The 19,634-nt window shown below is 45.3% G+C and overlaps 1 protein-coding gene across 4 annotated transcripts in view; it reads left to right on the top strand.

Moving 5' to 3' along the window:
* The window catches only part of LOC144830006 (retinol dehydrogenase 7-like), a 441,255-nt gene that overhangs the window by 412,129 nt on the left and 9,492 nt on the right, over nt 1-19,634 (top strand). For all 4 annotated transcript variants that reach the window (XM_078688875.1, XM_078688877.1, XM_078688874.1 and 1 more), the window contains 2 exons: nt 10,108-10,366; nt 11,459-11,622. In XM_078688875.1, the coding sequence (XP_078545001.1) occupies nt 10,108-10,366; nt 11,459-11,622 (423 nt within the window). The remainder of the gene's footprint in view (nt 1-10,107; nt 10,367-11,458; nt 11,623-19,634) is intronic.

Below are 19,634 nucleotides of genomic sequence, written 5' to 3'. Positions count from 1 at the left end.
AACATCGTGAGACCGCCATCAGACCCTGCTGCACACGATGGGCCACCCATAGACAACTGCCCCCAGCATAGAGTATGCTGAGCACCGTCTCATGCACGGGACGTCCTTGCAGCCACGGCCTCCTGTCTGCAGCTGCACCCTGCCCCGTGAAAGAGGAACCAGCCAGCACCTCGTGTCCCCATCTGAGGGAGTGGGCCTTTCTCTACACAGTATTGGTCCCGTCTGTCTCCAGGCCGTTTTTTAAAACGGCTGCCACCTGCTGGCCAGTGAGAGGTTCTGCGCCCAAAACAAAGAAAATAAACGGCTGCCTCCCACTCTGTCAGCAGCCTTTCAGCAGGCTGCTGCCCACCCACCTACCTGGAGAAGAGAAAGAGAACCCCTACCTCGCCACCAGCAGGTCACCACAGGAACTACTGCAACACTCACATCCATAAGCACCTGGAGGCGACTCAGCATGTAACAGGAGAAAGGCTGTCAGTGCCCCAGTGAAAAGGACCTGTGCCATCTAGTAGCCACACACAGCACACCAGGACCTCTACCCTCTACGGTGCCTGCGAACTGGCTGCTGCAGCAGCCGTATGTGCGAATCCCAGAAAACGACAACAGCACCACCTGGCGGAACCCCAGAAGTAAGGTGCTGAGGAAAAGACGTACTACCTGGCCAGAGCAGGCAGCCAGCTGTAACCCGCGACCATCAGCCCAAGCGTCACTATAGACCGAAGGAGAGGCCCGGACACCCCACTACCCTGCCAGAAGCGGCAGGATCAGCAAAAGTGGTTTGCAAAGGGATCATTGCAAGAGGATCCACAAGACGCATCCAAAGAGGAATCCAACACCCTGATTGCCCACCGCAACCGATGGCTGCAGACCTGCGACAAGCGTAGCTGCACGACACCCTACAGAAAGGCAGTGCATAACCGGGAACACCAGCCAATAGATCCAAGAGAGCACACCGCCACCAAGTGGAAGACGGCCTGCTCACGCCCACTGGCTGAGACGGACTGCACCAGGCACAGCAAGACGTGCCCTCAGAGAAGAATGCTCATAGAGTGGCCCTCTGCACCCTGCAAGGGAGGACAGCCAGGACGCCTGTGAAGACAGCAAAGCCTCCAGGGAACTGCCACACTCAAGAGCCCCCATGGTGCCCCAAGCTGCGCCTGCTCAAACCAGCATCCTACAAGCAAGAGCACTGCCTGCCACCTCTGCAAAACACGGGGAGAGGCTGACAAACCCCTAAAGAGCTTCAAGAAACTCAGAGTTACACATGGACAGTCACCACTAGCAAGAGTGAACGAATAGCTAAGACAGCGACGTCTCGAGGGAAGCTCCCCCAGCAACAGGACAAGAAAGACTGGTGCAGAGCACGCACCACACGTGGCTGCCCAACTCCACCGCCAGTGAAGAGGTTGCGTCACCCGCCCCTACTGGCGAACAGGCACAACCACCAACCACACCACAGGCACCCCAAGTGCCAGAAGACAGCGTCCAAGAACGAGACAGCACGCAAAGAGCATGCAAAGCCAGAAGCGCGCAGAAAGCCGCACCAGTGAACCTGACTGCACAGACAAGCACCCAGGAGACATCTCAACAAAGAAGCACTGCTAAACGCAGGTAGGAGAGCACCCACGTCTCCACAGCGAGGCCCCGCAGAAGGCCGAAGACTGCACACTGTGTCCTCCCTCACACTGCTTCAAGACGGAGTCGGCCGCGACCCAAGATTGGCAAGAGAGGAGTCGCACACCCCACGTGGCAGGCCGCCACATCTATATGCGCTCCAACAACCAGCGACACGCGACCGGACGTCACGTCGCCCAGCATGCAAGGAGGGCGCTGGAGCGAAGGCAGAGGCCAGTGCCATGACAGCGCCACCTCGAGGTCCAAGCGCAACGCCCTCGAAGAACAGAAGAGAGTGACAGCCCTGTCACCCCGAAAACCAGATGAACACAGGTGAGCTGAACAGACCAACAAAGGGAGAAGACTAAGGACTCACAGAAAGCCAAGAGCACTCCCTGACATACCAGACAGCCACCAAGGTTGACCGACGTCCCAGGGTCAGCCTCACGGATGAACCGAACATAAGCCGCAGAAAGCGCAGACCGCGTCTCATCCCAACGCTTCCCCAGGCGACCGTCCATCCCCGAGCGTCAGCAGTCTAAGTCGGCATCCCTGCTCCTGTCCGCAGATGCCACGGGTGAAGATCAGCTGTGAGTGCCCGCCTTCATACCGCCTCAAGATGGAGTCGGCAGTGGCCTCAAAACAGGCAATCTACGTGCCAAGCCGCCACCGAAGATCAACCTCAACAAGACGGAGACACCGGGCTGCTAAGTACCTCCTGACATCCTAACTCTCCCAGCAAGTTACCACCACCTGTCATTCCGACTCACCACATGGCTGGCAACCGCCATCACGTCAGCCCTCAGCACCTGCGTGAAACACCACTACCAGAGCACCAGTGGACTGGAGTTCTACACTGTTGCCACGCCTGCTGACTGACGAAATCAGAAGCTACCTGGGAACCTGGCCTACACCGGAACCGTGGCAGCGAGTGCAAGCCTTGGCCAAGACTCATCCACCCATTAGGGTTGTGCAGGCGACTAAGTAACGGCTCCTCGGCAGTCATGCAGCTGCCCCCAGATGGCACACAAGCGGCCCCCAGCGCAGCCCTCCTAAAGTCCCGCAGCAACCCCGACAACAGGCCTCCCCAGAAGGAGAGCGAGAAGAGACATTGCCTCACTGACAAGTTACCGGTCACAGCCAAGCAGTTCAACAGGGGCAGTCGGTCCAGCAACACCTCTGTGAATTCTCACTTGGGACTCCATCCATGTTCACGATGCAACCCACTAAAAGGAACTGTTTAGAACTCACCACAGACCATCACCGACGTCAGCAAAGTGGAAGCCGTGCAAGACAGCAAGACATGTCATCATCAGTGAACTGACGGTATGCAGCGGACGTCTCCGAGCCAGCGGTTGTGTCCTGAACCCCCCTGGTTAAACTACGGGTGCCTGCCGAGAAAGTTCTGCAGCAAGCAAAGTCACCAGCCCACGTCTGATGTCGCCCGGCCACCTGACTCGAGAGACTGATGGGCCCTGTGGTGTCTATTTAACTTTTGTATTATCCCCACAGGTTGGACTAACACTTTGTTTGTTCCTCAATAAAGTTAGGGAGGAATGTAATGTCCTGCGAGACACCTTCTAGTGTCCCGCAGGAAGCTGTCATCCCAGTCACTCCCTTGAGGGCTGAACATACTGCACCCCCACACCCATCCATCACGGGTGCCACGAGTGACGTGGCCCCATCATTAAAAGGACCTGGGTGCAAGTGCTCGAGGCCAGTTATCTAACTATCTCGCATGGTGTCTGTTTCTACCATTCATGTAGTGTTGACCTCAGGCCCAACACCACACCTTCCATGGCACTACATCAGGGAACTACTTTTTCTTTTTTCGCTCAGCCACTCAGGGGGAGGGCATGTATTTCCCCATGTGATGTTTTCTTCCCCGTATCTCTGCACTCTGTGTTGCTTTATACTGCCAAGCCTATCCGTTTCTTCCCCTGTCCCTCCCCATCCTACTGAGATTGTTTGGGAGAGTGGGTGTTTGTAATTATAACCACACCCAGCTCCTCCATTGCTTCCCCACCTACTCCTTGCAGGATTTACTTGCAGAGTCCCAACGTGCCGTCCACTCCACCATTGCTCTCAAGGCTCTCCCCATCCCATGCTGTTTATGGGCTGGCTTGACAGCGCAGTTGTCTCCAGACAAATTATGTGAGAAGTACCAGGAAGTGGCTTTGGGTCCGCCAAAATGTTGGAAGCCAGTAGTATCTGTTTTGACTGTGCAGAAGTTGTCTGCTTCAACAAAATAAGTACTTGCCCTTCAAACAGCTGTCATCATCTTGCTTATTTATAAAACTGCCTGAGGTTGAACTTAAGAGGCACACACATGCCATTGAAATGGTATTGAAGTGGCTTACATAATAACATAATTTATGGCGTTTCTCTCAGGCAGCAGCACAGATGGGAGCAATGCAGTCATGCTCATGGATTTTTAGGTTTGACTTGACAGTGCATTCATAGGCCAGACATATTACCATTGCCAATGCTTGTTTTAAAAAAAATGCCCTTTTATCTTTTTTCAGACCGTGGCAGGACCTAGCATCTGCAACTTCCTACCCGAGGGTTCCTTTCTAAATTATGCACTTTTGTATACTTCTTGGAACGGTATTCAGACAGAAAGCACACATATTATTTATCAAGCTTTGCTACAGGTTTCTTTAATCCTGTTTTTCTCTCCAGTGCTTTTCAGCAGCAGCAATAATGCATGATTTCCATCATGAAAGGAAGCAATAGTACGACAGGTGTATTTGCTGCCCTTTGGGAAAAAAATGAGCCTCTTGCATTGTTAAATTGTGGTGCTGACCTAAAAGGAATCTTGAGGCTGAAGTAATTTAACTTAAATTAATACAGACATAGCTTATCGGGCAAGATCAGTATGGAAGCGCCAAATCTTCAAGACATGCTGAAACTCCGGTGTCTTCCATGCTCCTAATCCTATTTAAAATAAACCTATTGAAAATGAAGTGCAAACTTTTAGTCATAAAATGGGTTAAAGCAACATTAAAACGAATCATATAAAATATATCTACTCATATATGCTTGTGTGCGTGCATGTGCACAAATACACACTGGTGTAGATGAAATTTAAGTACAAAATATTTTTATGATGTTAACAACATTAGCTTGTATTGTTTTACTGTTTTAAAAGATTGAATATGCCCGAAATTGAAACAGCAGTTACAAAACACAGTTAACTGTTTCTCTCTTCTTGCTGGTGCCCCCGGCCCGATCAAAAAAGTATGTCTTAAGATCGACAATTTGGCATTTAATTGGATCAGCTTTTGCAAAAATATGTCTCATGTAACGCAGTTTTCTGAAGGGGTATGAGGTACACTTTTTCCCAGGAGCCTATCCTGCATCACTGCTCTGAAACACACATAAGCTATCACAGCAAATGCATGTCAGCAATGCTTTCTGTTCAAATTGAATGTCTCATGAAAAGCACAGCCAATTAAAACATCAGATGCATTCTAACTAACCAACTACAAAGGTGACACGTTCATCCAGCACAGCGTTCTCCCTTATCTCACTTTAATGTAGCATATGGTTTGAAAAGTCATTGGAAAGTCAAAGCTAAAACAAGCATTTGCAATGAAATCAGTCTCGCATTTGTGAAAGTTAGAGCTTTTGGCATTGTACTTAATTATGTTTTTTAACTATGTTTTTTTTTGTTTGCAGTGGAGGGATTATTTGGCATGTTTTTCCTGTATAGATTTTTTATTAGATAAAACGTGACCAAATGAGTTGCGTAGAATTTAATTTGTTGATTGTATTATAAGAGTTCTGGCCTGGGCACTGTGAAGGATGCAGTGGCTGTGAGCGGCTCAACCTGCATTTTTACTAGCGATGTGCAAGGGAGGGCAAAAAAAGTCACGAGCAGTATTTAATAGAATAATGCTTGTGTTCTAACAAAGCGAGCAGCTAACCAGGTGGTGCTAATGGTTGCTATTTGAGCTAATTATGGTTAATAATTTAGAGTTTAGTCTGACCCCTGGGGTTATTTGCAGTGCTCAGCAATATAAGACACCGAAGTGCTGACTCCGCCTCCGGGGCTGCGGCGCTTGGTACACGACACTGAGATTGTTGCCATAGCTTCTGTGTTGATTCAACTGGAAGGGTAATCTGGGCCATCGATGGGATGCATGGACGATTCTTAAATTAAACTTTTTGTGACAACTGGTTTAATGTGATTTGTATTTAATTTAAGGTGTATGCATTATAATTTGTGCAGTTACCTGAATGTGAAAAACAACAAAATATTTTCCTCATTTCAGTCAGGTTTTTGACCCGCCCCACTGCAGTCAGGCTCACGTTTCATACTTTTTAATGCACTTTGCCCTTGATATTACCTATGTGATGTTGTCAATGTGAAGCATGGTGTAGAATGCGCAGTAGCGTGACTATAGCTACTATACGATGACTGGAAAGATATATTAGGTTGAGCCCCCTTCATTTATAAGCTCTCGGGGTGGACGCCTCTGGTAACTCACGTCTGTTTACTCATCTTATCTACCTGGGGAGCGGAATAGACTGCAACAAGAACATATCTCTCTGGGCAGTGCCATTCGTTTAATAAAGCCAATCCAAAGAGAGGAGTTATTGAAAAAGAAAGGGGATTATAGCTATAAGAAACCAGGTTCCTTTCTTGCATGGGTACTCACAAACTTTCTCTCGGGGGGCCAACTTTACAGTGTGGTTTGTGACCGAGGGCCGCACGGGTGGGGGCAGGGACAGAGGGGGAGGGAGACGGGGCTAGAGCAAAAAAAAAAACGTGACCATGAGGTTGAATACAGGTCCCTGCAGCGGACGCCTTCGTCCACTGAGCCATCAGACCTGGCATACACACATTTAATTCTCTCTCTCGCCCCTCTCTCTCTCTCTCTCTCTCTCTGTCTCCCTCCCTCTCTCTATCTCTCTCTCTCTCTCTCACCCTCTCCCACCCTCTCTCTGTCTCCCTCTGTCTCACTCACTCTGACTGTCTCCCTCTCTCTCTGTCTCCCTCGCTCTCTCTCTCTGTCTCCCATCCTCTCTTACCCTCTGTCTCCCATCCTCTCTCACCCTCCGTCTGTCTCCCTCTGTCTGTCTCCGTCTGTCTCCCTCCGTCTGTCTCCCTCCATCTGTCTCCCTCCATCTGTCTCCCTCTATCTGTCTCCATCTGTCTGTCTCCCTCTGTCTCCCTCCCTCTGTCACTCTCCTCCCTCTGTCTATCTCCCTCTGTCGCCCTCCTCCCTCTGTCTGTCTCCCTCTGTCACCCTCCTCCCTCTGTCTGTCTCCCTCCCTCTGTCTCCCTCCCTCTGGCTGTCTCTCTCTCTCTGTCTCCCTCTCTCTCTGTCTCCCTCCCACTCTGTCTCCCTCCCTCTCTGTCTCCCTCCCTCTCTGTCTCCCTCTACCTCTGTCTCCATCCCTACCTCTGTCTCCCTCCCTCTGTCTGTCGCCCTCTGTCTCTGTCCCTTTGTCTCCCTTCCTCTTTCTGTCTCCCTCCCTCTCCCTCTGTCTCCCTCTGTCTGAATCTGTCTCCCTCTGTCTGTCTCTGTCTCCCTCCGTCTCCCTCTGTCTGACTCCCTGTCTCCCTCTCTGTCTCCCTCTCCCTCCCTCTGTCTCCCTCCCTCTCTCTGTCTCCTTCTCCCTCTGTCTCCTTCTCCCTCTTCCTCTCCCTCCCTCCCCCTCTCCCTCCCTCTGTCACCTCACCAGCATGTATGTGTGTCAGCCCAGGTTGAGACAGCTTCCCAGGCACACACACAGCTGCACCGAGTACTTCACAGGTCTTTAAAAGACCATTCGCTGGTTAACAAGGCTTTGATGTATTTCACCTCTTCTTAGCGCCCCTGCAGCTCCCCTCTGACAATGGCTGGAATCGCCTGGCCCCCACAGAGCAGAGTCTCTTGGAGTCCGTGCTGCTGCAACCGGCATTGTTTGCGAAACTCTTAAAAAAAATTTTTAAAACACAGGTACGATGTCTTCAAGGTCCACAGGCCGCCAAGGAAGGCTTGCCGGGCCGCTGGCGGCCCATGGGCAGTACTATGAGTAACCGTGCTTTATTGGTACTCGCACTCTGCTATTACTTCATTGTTTTAATTACTTTTTGGTTAGGTGAGTTGCATGTTTTATGAGACAGAAATATCTTTTTGTTGTGACTGATCGCAACAAAAGCTTTATTTAATATTAAAAACCGATACATTGGCTCCTGTTTTAATTGATTTTAAACTGCATTTATATCTCTTAAAAATAAACTTAGCTTGTTAGCAAGGTTGGGTGATGAGCTAAAGCTCACGATTCCAAAACAAACTCTTTTGGCACCCTTTCGTGCGTAATTTCACACACAGTTTCTTTTTTGAAGAGGTAGTGCTGTGTGGGGCTAGACATAAAAGAAGCCGCCCCCATTGTTGAAGCTGATGCGCGGTGTGCCGCACTGCTTCGAAAAAACATGAATATTGAAAAAAAGAGTTGTGCGGAAGAGAAGAAAAGCGTTCAACCTCCATTGTTAAATGTACATGCCCGACGTGGAGTGGAGAGGGAGCGTCTTTAAAAGAACAAGCGTGCGCCTCGCGCTGAAAGTTTATTCAGGCTGCAGCGGGAGAGAGAGGCGGAGGGGTGCACCCGCGAGAGGTGCACGTGCTTTGGCCAGAGCAGGCTGCTCTTTTTCAAAGCTCAAATTCGTGCTTGTGGCATGCTGCTGCGCCCTCCCACATATGCTGCCACAAGCACGAGTATGTGCTTTGAAAAAGAACTGCACGACGGCTAAAGGTCTCCTATGCAACGCATGCGCGCTGCCTAGCCGAGACCTAAAAAGGAGCACCGATTGGACTTTAGAGATGCATCTTTGTTCCCTGCATCAATCCTGAGCATCCTGGGGAGAGAATATTTGTTCAAGCTTTCTAAATTCATGTGTTTTACATGGTGCAAAGTACTGGATGATAGTTTAAATGGAATTATCTCATAGATAAACCAAATTACATTTTGAAATGTAAGATTTTGCCATGGCAGCCTTCTGGATCGGTGATAGATTATTAGGGAGACCTATAGTTGAAGAAGTTAGACATAGAATGATAATTTATGAAAGAGTAAAGAAATTACAGAGGAAGTTACAAAAACTGTTTTATAAATACTCTACTAAGCATTCATCGATTGCTGTCTTTGATGCTATGACTTGAGATGAATGATAACCCTGGACAGCTATATTTTAAGTGTAGAGCGGAAAAATTGGTTCACTTCTGCATTAGGGATGGGTCCACAGTTTTCCAGAGTGTGAGACCCTAGGACTCTCGACGACAGACGTCTTTGTGACTTTATCTCTTGAAAACATATTAACGGTATAGTTGTGAGGTGGAAAAGTGTAGGATACTGGTTATGGAGTAGAAAGTCACAGGAAAACAATGGTCCCCTTCATCGTTGCTCTGTTAACGTTGCACAAGGAGTAGAGTGTTTTGATATTAGTGCTGGACTACAAAGTGAGCAAATGCATGAATTTCCATCACTTTGAGGACTTTTTCACATTGTTATGTTTCTGCAGAGTGTAACGCATCCCTGTGACACCGCTTTGAAGCCTTTGCAGCCCATCAGTAAATCATTCTCATAGAACTTTTTAGACCACAGCATTAACCTGTGGCTCAAATGGAAGATCTATGTCAGAATATTACGTTTTTGTGGCATGTCTTGTAAAGGTCCTAAGCTAGTATTTTTATTGAAAGGACAAGAAGTTTGGCTCTGGTGTAGCAGAGAATGTTCTTTAGAATTCATAGCAGTAGATCATCTAAGCACTTACTGTTGTATTCCAGACTCCTCGATTTTTGTCAAGCCAGATGGGGATTTGGTGGTCATTGGAGTCCATCTGAAAAGGTAGTTGGCATTGCTGTGGCACCTGTACTAAAAGGAGTACAGGCTAGTGGACAAAAGACGGGAAAGGGAGGGTCATTGAACCACTTCACACATCACAATGAATACAGATAATTCCTCAGATCAGGGACAAAAAAAACCAAAGCACGTTAGCAGATGAACTAAAAGAAACAGTGGAGTTCTTTGTGAAGCACAAATGGCATCTGATCACATGCCAGACTCTCCCAAAAAAGGCCAAGATGCATAACCTGCCAGTTGAGTTTTTGTATGGGTTTCCATCAGGCAAAGAGAAGGTACTAACTGCATATACCCATTCTGATAAGATAGAGACAGTGATAAAATAGGCAGACTTGTATTCTTGCAGTGGTTTGAGGATTGCTACATGATTATCAGGTGCCTTCCACCTTTGTTTTCCTTTCATGATAGACAGAAAAAATGCAAATTGAGGATTCACACTGCAATCACAAACGCTTACTGCAGAACTTTATTTTTTTGATCCAGCTATAAATGGATTTATAGGGCAAGACGCTTAATCAGCCTAAGGCAAGGGCTTTCCCACTCTTTTTACCATTTCCTGACAAGCTTATCTTCCTTCAGTGTGGGATTGAAAGATTCAAGGGGATGACTGCTTCACTCTATTTTTTGTTCTATTACCAGGACTATGGGGTCTGGTGAACAACGCCGGTGTGGGCTTCCCCATGGCTCCCAATGAGTGGTTGACTAAAGACGACTTTGCAAAAGTGATCGACGTGAACTTGTTAGGCATGATCGATGTGACCCTCAACCTGGTGTCCCTGGTGAGGAAGTGCAAGGGCAGGATTGCCAATGTGAGCAGTGCTTTTGGGAGGATCGCACTCGTTGGCGGAGGGTACTGCATTTCCAAGTATGGAGTGGAGGCTTTCTCTGACAGCTTACGGTAAGGAGCACATTGCTGGCATGGCCATCCAGTCAAATGACTGACATGAGTTTGGAGGAAACAATTTAACCTGTCATCTTTTTACAATTGCAATGACCGAATAATAACAAAATTAAAACGAGACACATGTAAAAAGAAAAACCAAAGGATTACTGCAGCTGAGTTGCTGACCCATCAAAAGAAATGATATCTGTACTTAAGCTCTCATTTACGGATTGTGAGGCTGCAGCAGAGGGATGTTCTTGGCTGCCCTGGTGGACCCACACCTGGCAGGTCGAGATCTCTGTGCCTTGAGAGGAGACGATACCATGGTGGCCCCACTGAAAGCCCTAAAGGCTTGTTGTGTGGACAAAGCCTTCACAGAAAACTTATTTTTTATTTTTAAACTGATAAGCAGAAGTTTGTTTGAAAAACAAAAGAAATTCCCATGACTTGAAGGTGTTTTCTCTCAGAGTGAGCTGGTAATTTATTCGCTATCCTGTTTGAGACAGCCAGGCTTTCCCTGGTGGTCCCAAAACAAGGTAAAAAATAAATCAAAACACCCACCTTAAATATGTCGAAAGAACACATGTATTTTAGCTGTTGGCCCAATGTCAGTCGAGCCATTGGTCAGTGGTTTCTGCTATCAAAGCAAGCAGAAGCCTCTCTGGCGGAAATATGGCTGCTGCCCCGATCATAAATGTAGTGGGGACCTACACGTATGGAAGATAGGGTACTCTGCCACTTTTGTGCCTCAGTACCCTGTCCACAAAACTCTAACTGAGACCATAGAATCCCCCATTCAACTTTCCATTTCTATAGCAAACCCCCCTCTCTCTTTCCTGAGGATGCTTCTCTAGAAGATTCAGTAGAGATGTGAGCCTAATATGGTGTACAAATAAGGCATACGTTTCATAACATGGACTTTATTTCACTTGAGCTGTTTCGATGTTACTGAAATTTTAAAATGGAGTGTTACAGCAGCAGATGTGACCCTGTGCATCAAATTCTCATTGTGTGGTGTTTTGCCTGGAGTGCTGTTTTTTTTATATAGTGTCTTGCAGTTCAGAACCATTTATCAATCTTTTTTGTGGGTTCTCTATTGATTATTAGGCGTGACCTCCGGGCATTTGGCGTTAATGTTTCAATTGTGGAGCCTGGCTGCTTCAACACTGGTATTGCCACCAAGCCAATAGTGGAGGAAAGTTTACAAGCTGTGTGGGCCCGTGTGCCAAATGATGTCAAGGAGAGCTACGGGGAGAAATACTACAACACCTGTGAGTTCACAAGGCATCTGCTGTAGATTGGGGAAGGCATGAGTAGGAGATCCATTGACTTACTGTTTGACATTCCTTTTCTCATAAGAGTATTAAAACAACTATACCCCCTTGTTTATGAGGTGTGTTATGTATACATTTGAAATTCAATTATCACATTGCTGTATCAAGAACTTGCAACTGACTTTTGGATCTGATAGCAAAGTTATTGCTGTAGGGTAGAACAATGATTGTACTGCACAATTGATTAGCAGAGCTAATGCTGCGGAAAGTATTGGTGGTTGTGCTGTAGCATGCAGTGTTGTCTGGGCTCAATGATGCAACGTTAGAACTGTAGGATCCAATAGCCTGGTTACTTGCCAGTAATCTTCATTACTTCGAGTCAAGGTCTTCCTCGCTGCAGTCCTTACAAGTGAAGAAAATATATTTTCCACAGGAGTTGTCCCCAGCTGATGAAGATAGTTTCCCCATCATGGCTGTCATTACTCAGCAGTCTGTAAAAGGGGAGGAACTTAATAAATGCTTCCTGTTGTATATTAAGCCTTTAAAAAAGAATAGGAAATTAATCAACCCCACATTTAAGGGTGGGAGGTGGTTTCCGGACTGCATTGAAGAAGACATGGACTTCCAGTAATGAAGATTTGAACATTACTGGTAAATAACCAGGCCATTGCATCCTTGTCCATGTTCCTCTAAGCTGCCCTTACAAGTTCAGACAATACCCTATCAGAAATAATTGAACACTTTATTTCCCACCCTACTTAATAAATCAATGAGTCAACACTGCACTTTCTAATGTTTTTTAAAAGTGGGGCTGCTTTATGACATCTAATTTTTCAGACAGAGAAGACTGATTACGCTAAATTTATTCCATGCCTTCCCTTCCAAATTTAGTGCTGATGGTCTTTTATTTGCCTGCTCAAAGTGGTTAAGCGGAGTAAACACTTCAAAGTTATACGTACAATTTAGTCATATTTAAAGGACCAGAGACTCCGAATTCTAGTTTATGGATCTTATTATAAGGCAAAAAATAATTGAATATAGACGAACATTAGCATTAGAGAATATAGATACATAAAAATCAATACAGAGCCAAACCGTCGAATATAATTAATTCAGCATAAAAGGCATAATGTGATGAACTCCAGAATCAAAATGCAACCCTTGATTGAGGCTAAGTCTACATCCTTTTTCATTAGGAAGGAAAGCATAAGTTATCTCTCCCTACACTACTTTCATTTAGGTTCCTGGCTATTTTCCCTATATCATTTCCCAAAGGTGTCAGCACGTGTAGACTTCCTAAGAAGTATGATGCTCCTTCTCCTCCAAAAATGTAGAAGGCTGATTTTCTGTCCATGCACATCATACAAAAAGACAAAATTCAGCCCCCCCTAAATGTATCACATGACAAATTGTTTCACTTGCAATATTCCCCAGTAGTTTTCAATTGGCTCCTTTAATTAAGTTATTCTCGTCTTCCAGTGGCCTTGAGGTTCAGATAGGCCGGGAACGAAAGGCATCCTCCCTTCCCGCCTTTCAGACTCTTGAAAGACATTCCGGTTATCTCCTTAAACTAAGAATAATGAGGTTGAATTCTTGCACCTGCAATGGGATGAGAACATGCTGTCCTTGCACACAAAAGGGATTAATTTAATTATTTATTTAGCAACTAAGGATTTTAAACCGAGAACAACCTGCAGTTCTGGGCCTACAATGCAGGCAACTTAAACAACACACAGTTACATTTACATGAATATAATGTCATCCTGCACATTATACATACAAGAATGATAGTGTCTCCAATACATGTAAATCCTACTTAAATGTGCACATTACATTTCTATGCTTAGGATGTTGAATAAATACATTTGATAAACATAATACACTGCAAACAATAAAAATATATTTGAGTGCATTTGAACCATGAGTATAATGCACCCATACAATTTAGAGTGCTGTAAGCGCTCTATCAGTCCCCCCCTCTTATGACTAGTGTCAAAACACCAACATTCTCTTCTCTTATGGTATTCTCCATGTTGTAGAGATCGACCTAAACAGAATTTGTAGCTTGCCGTCCCTGTCTAATTTTTTTAACCCCTTAAGGTGCAGATAACGACTGTCCTGCAGTCGTTCTAACTGCTGCTCTCGTTTCTTCAAGGAGTTTTCATTAGGCATGCCTTTTGCCTCTTCTAAGCTTTGATGGCTCCCAATAGTATGATTATACAAATGACTGCTATTATGATGTGTTTCAAGATGTATCCCATTATCCCTTGTCCTAGACTATCAAACCAGCTTCCAATTTTTCCAAAGCCTTTGCCAATTTGTTCCCAAATCCCATCTGCAGCCAAATCACGTACATTTCGGTGTATCTCTGAGATGTTACTAATATATTTTCGTATATCCCGACTGTTGTCAGGAATATACGTGCAGCACTATTAAACTTTCAATAATTTACAGACTCTTCCAGCTTTTGCTAATAGGACGTCTAAAGCAAGACTATTTTGAAGAACTATAGCCCTGATTGAGACCATCTCCCCATCAACAAGTAACAGAACGTGGGCCGTATTCACAGAGAGTTTATCCACTATTGTTACCAGTTTTCTAATTTTCACATCATTCGAGATCACATCCACACTCGGTATCATAGCTCCAAATACATCTCCAACAATTTCTCCAGCACTTGCACCACGTTTTCCTCTGTGAACACCTTTTCCCTCTAAGGACCATAGATTATCTACATGAAAGATTTTGGGAAATACTACTGCTAAATAACATGTACCATACCAATTCTTGGGCAGTTTCACATAAGCACTTTTTCCACACACAAAATACACATTTGGTACTATGGTTAATTTATCCAATAACGCCTTTCTTATTGCCTCCTCAATTAAGAAAATGTGTTCACAAACCCTCTCACCCACAAATATTTTGTCATAATAGGTTGACGGGTGTCTAATGCACAATTTTCCTTTTTGCTGAAAGTCCAAAGCTATTGAACTAGAACTTCCTTTTGCCTTATGATCTAATTCTTCCTGTGTCCATGGAATAACCTCATGCTTTGGTTCTGGTCTAAATAAGGTCTGTCTATGTCGGTCTTCTATCTCATCTACAAATTTCTTTTTGATATCAGTCAACAGAGTAATGGTAGGTACAAAATATGTAGACATTCTCTCTATCTCCTTATAGTAATCATTCTTATTCATGTACTTAAGGACTGGAACTTCTGAGAGTACCACATCATAATTTGAGAAGTAGTACTCAAAATGGGCCTTACTGTAAAACGTGCTCAGCAACACCCTTCATGTGATGCCATAAGTTAAAGGCAAGTGATGATATTTGATGCCCTCTTCTACTGATGCTGGCAATTGCATACACACATAACAATCTTTTGCTTCCATTGTATCCACATATTCATAAAACAAACAAGCATATGCATTGAGCGTAAAATCTCCTTTTGACAAATCTACGTGTAGCATCCGACTAGTTTCCCTAATCATATCTCTATCTTTGTTGGATGCACCCTCTCCTATGTCTGCCGTAGATGGGGTAGGTGTCAATTAATTCTTTTCAGCATTGTGAGACCCAACCAAAGATGTAACAATCACCACAGCTATGACAATAAGCACCACAACAATAAGGGCACGAATTATGCATTTCTGCTTCGTCCTGACTACTCGGATTCTATTTTGAACCACTGCGTTGATTTGAAACATAAATTAATTCAACAAAGTCTCTGTTCTTCTTCACTTTGCTTAATTTGGTTATTTACAATGTCTCTTTCTTTTCCTTTTCCTATTCGATTATGGTAGTGTTCAGTTCAACGAAACTAGACCTAGAGAGATGTAGTCAACCCTATCCCTCTACTTTTCTTTAACCCTGGGCGTAGAACTATGCAACGCTCACGGAGCGTGCGTAGTTTGAGCTACTATGCGCTACGCGAATTGCACATAGCACAGTGCAAAAACGCGTAGCGTAGCGGGCATTTTATGCTTGCTCGCAGTTCTCAATGTCAAATTGGCAACCACGAGAGAGCAAAATAACATCCCAGCGAGACTTTTTCCTCGTTCGCGATCAGCAACATCAAGATCGCGAGCATGGAAAATAAACCTCCCGGCGAGATTCTCAACGCTGGGAGGTCAGGTTTCTTATTGGGAGTGGTTGTGTACGCTCGCAATGACAAACTACCAGTCCGCATTGGGAAAGCTGCCACTCGAGTACAAATCTATTAGAGCGGCAGAAAACGACCAATTTCACTGCGCAAAATGCGGTTTGCAATGATTGCACAGTGCAGACAAGCATCCGGCACTGTGCAATCAGTGCGAACAGCATTTTCCCTACCGCACTACGCAGTTCGAGTAGCTACGCATAGCTTGCATAGTGCAAAGTGCACTTCGCGTAAATACTCGTAGCGCTACTACGCGAACTACGCCCAGGGTTACTCTTCTTCTATGGAAAGTCCCTAATTTTAAATCTTCTTCCTCTTGGGGCTAGGTTATCTTCTTTCTAAAGCTAATACAATTTTCTTTCACAGTTCAATCTTCATGATTTATGATATTAGATCCAAGCATAGCAAGAACAAGCTGTAGTATTTCTACACAAATTTTTCCCATTGCTTGTGCGGTTGGCTGTCGACCAAAAGTAGGGAAAGCAACCTGGTTCAGGATCAAAAAGCGTAACCCACTCAGCCTTGATGGATCGGGAACTGTCAGAGTCAGAATTCCAAAGGCATCAACTCCAGGGACTATTAACTGAATGCCAATTGGCAGAGTGCTCTCTCCGTGACACACTGTGCCGGTCCCCAACCTCCCAGATTTCTCTGGTCTCTGCATCTGTGGCCAAATATTTCCACTCAGGAGATGCATACTTTTCAGACGGTACTATCTGCCTTTTGGATTGTCTTAGACCATCTGGTCTTCCTTCAGTTTCACTTTGATCGGATTCAGATGTTTCAGGAATTGGCGTGAGATTTTTCTCAGATGCAAGCCTAATGTTCAGCCTTTCCATCTTTGTTGGCCACTTTGCTGCTGCAGCATCTGCTCTCCTCTCTTCCTCTTGATCTGATGTTTCTGCAACAGGCTGTTCCCTGTGCTCTGGTTCAAAGTTCACCTCTATAATGTCGTCTATTTCTGAATCTGAATTCACTTCGGGAACTGTTTGATTTACTCTTTCTTGCTCGGTTGATTGTTCCGCTTCATCAGGAGTTTTCACAGTCTGACCTGTTCTTTCTATTTCGGTTGCACTCTCGATTGCATTTCTCAGAACAAGAGGAGTTGTGTCCTCAACAGGTTCTGGGACTCTGTGAGTATGTGAAGCAAGGATCCAGTTTGGCAATCCTCCACACTTCACCGCTGTGCTTGTGGCCAAATGCACTTGATTTCGTCCACGCCAGAAGGCATCAAGGCAGCTCTTCCTCACGTGCTTTCAGACAAGCACCTAATCACCAGGGTTAACATCATGCAGCAGATCTCTCGAGGTGGATGCAGTTGCAGCCTCAGCATGGTGGACACAGAATTAACCACATCAGCCAGTCCCTTATAATAATCCATTACCAAATCATCTGTGATGTTTATCAATGCTGTAGCTGACACCATAGGCAATTGCATAGCTCCCATCAATATTTTGTGGGGAGAGAGCCCTGTGCTATCAGGAGTGCTACTCAGACTCATTAATACCAACGGCAACGCATCTGGCCATTTCAATGAAGTTGACGAACACACCTTGGATACCCTCTTCTTGATTGTGCCATTTATCTGTTCCACAAGACCAGAAGCCTCTGGTCCGTAGCCACAATGCAGTCTCTGATCAATTTTCAAGGCCGTACACAATACTTTCATGAATTCGTTATGGAAGTGTGTTCCTCTATCTGTCTTCACCGAGGTTGCAAATCCAAACCGCGGTATCAGTTGCTTAAGAGCAGTTTTGCTACTGTGAGATTGTCACATCGTCTAGTTGGATACGCCTCAACCCAACGTGAAAAGATACACACCACCACCAAAACATATCTCAGCCTATTGCATCTTGGCAACTCAATAAAGTCCAACTGTATCCCAATGAAAGGACCTCCTGATCTTACAACGTGACTCATTGCAACCACAGTTCTTTTTCCTACATTCATTTGTTGACACATAACACACCTGTGACAGACTGCTTCAGTATGCACACGAAATTGGGGGTTAAACCATGTTTGCCTAAACACTCGCACCATGGCATGTCTCCCAAGATGACCTGCTTCGTGAATCTGCCTCGTCATTGGGCTTAATAAACAGGTAACACTGCCCTATCTGTCGATATCCAAATGTCATCTTCTCTCTTTTCACATCCTGCACTAACCCATGACGCAGTTTCCTCCTCTGAGACCTCATCCTGCAGCCACTTCACCTCATCCCATGTATCTGCCACAGCTAACAGCATGCTGAATTTGGTCTCTTCTGTGCTTTCTCCTACATATTCTCCATTGAAAACACAAATATGTATTGCACAAAAACGAGCTACTTCGTCAGCATAGTTATTACGCTTGGTGACAAAATCTTCTCACTTTCCATGGGCTGCACACTTAACTACAGCTATTTCTCTAGGTCTCTGTAAGGCTTCCAATAATTGACGTACATATTCTCCATTACGGATAGGGGATCCTGATGACGTTAAAAATCCCCTTTGAGACCATAACTGTCCAAAATCATGTACCACTCCAAACCCATATTCGCTGTCCGTATAGATAGTCACTCGAACTCCATCCGCGATGGTACAGGCACGTATCAGAGCAATAATTTTCGGCCACCTGAGCAGAATATACTCTGTTCAAACAGGCAGCTTCAACAAGCCCCAAGATGGTACACACAGCAAAAGCTGCTCTCAAACACCCTTCATTGTCTCTTAAGCATGAACCGTTAACTAAAAGGATCAAATCAGATTCGGGTAAAGGTTCATCAACAATATCAGTTCTGGGTTTGGTAGATAGTTCAGTAACATCCAGACAGTCAAGCTCTTCACAATCATCTCCTTCCTCTGTGGAAGAGGTAACAATGTAGCAGGATTTAAGATAGTACATCGCTTCAGGGTAACAATTTCAGAAGCCAATATAACTTGCTCATACTTTGTAAGTCTGTTATTCGTTAAATGTAGTTTCTTTGTTCTTGTCATGAACAGTTCTACTGAATGTGGCACATAAACAATAAGAGGACGACCCATCACTATACTTTCACATCTCTCAATGCTGACACCTGTTGCAGCAACGGATTTGAGACATCCGGGCAACGCAGAAGCTACAGGATCTAATGTAGCGGAAAAATAAGCCACTGGCCTAAGGGCACTTCCATATATCTGTACAAGGGCCGCTAATGCACATCCTTCTTTCTCACAGCAGAAGAGCGAAAACGCTTTATTGTAATCTGGCATTCCCAGAGCTGGAGCGCGACATAGGCTCTCTCTCAGCTCATCGAAGGCTCTCAAGCAGTCATCAACCCATGGTACCAGATCACTAATATCCTTTCGAGTCAACCTTAAGAGTGGCTTTGCTTGCAAGGGAAAGTTTGGGATCCACTGTCGACAATAGCCGACCATTCCCAAAAACATGCAGACTTCTTTCTGTGTTTTCAGAGTTCCCAATTGCAGAATCGTCTCTCTGGGATCTGGTGACACCCTTCATTTTCCCTTTTTAATTCAGTGACTCGAATACTGCACTTCTGTTTGACAATACTGAAGCTTGCTTTTGGGACACTTTGTGCCCATTTTCTGCCAAATGATTCAGCAAAGCCACTGTATTGATCCTGCAAGCATTCTCAGTCTCTGACCCGACCAAAAGGTCATCGACATACTGTACCAGAACTGAGCTCTGGGGCATCACCAGCCCTTCAAGATTCTTTTTGAAACACTGGCTAAAGATAGAGGGACTTTCTGTATACCCTTAAGGGATTCTATACCATGTTAACACAGAGTCGTCCATTCTTAACCTCAAAAATATATTGGGAATCCTCGTGGAGTGGTATGGAGAAAAACGCCTGACACAAATCGAT

The sequence above is a fragment of the Lissotriton helveticus genome, chromosome 1_1 (assembly GCF_964261635.1).
Source record: "Lissotriton helveticus chromosome 1_1, aLisHel1.1, whole genome shotgun sequence".
Taxonomy (NCBI): Eukaryota; Metazoa; Chordata; class Amphibia; order Caudata; family Salamandridae; genus Lissotriton; species Lissotriton helveticus.
The sequence above is the reverse complement of the archived record's forward strand: the minus strand, read 5'-3'. Positions and strand labels throughout refer to the sequence as shown.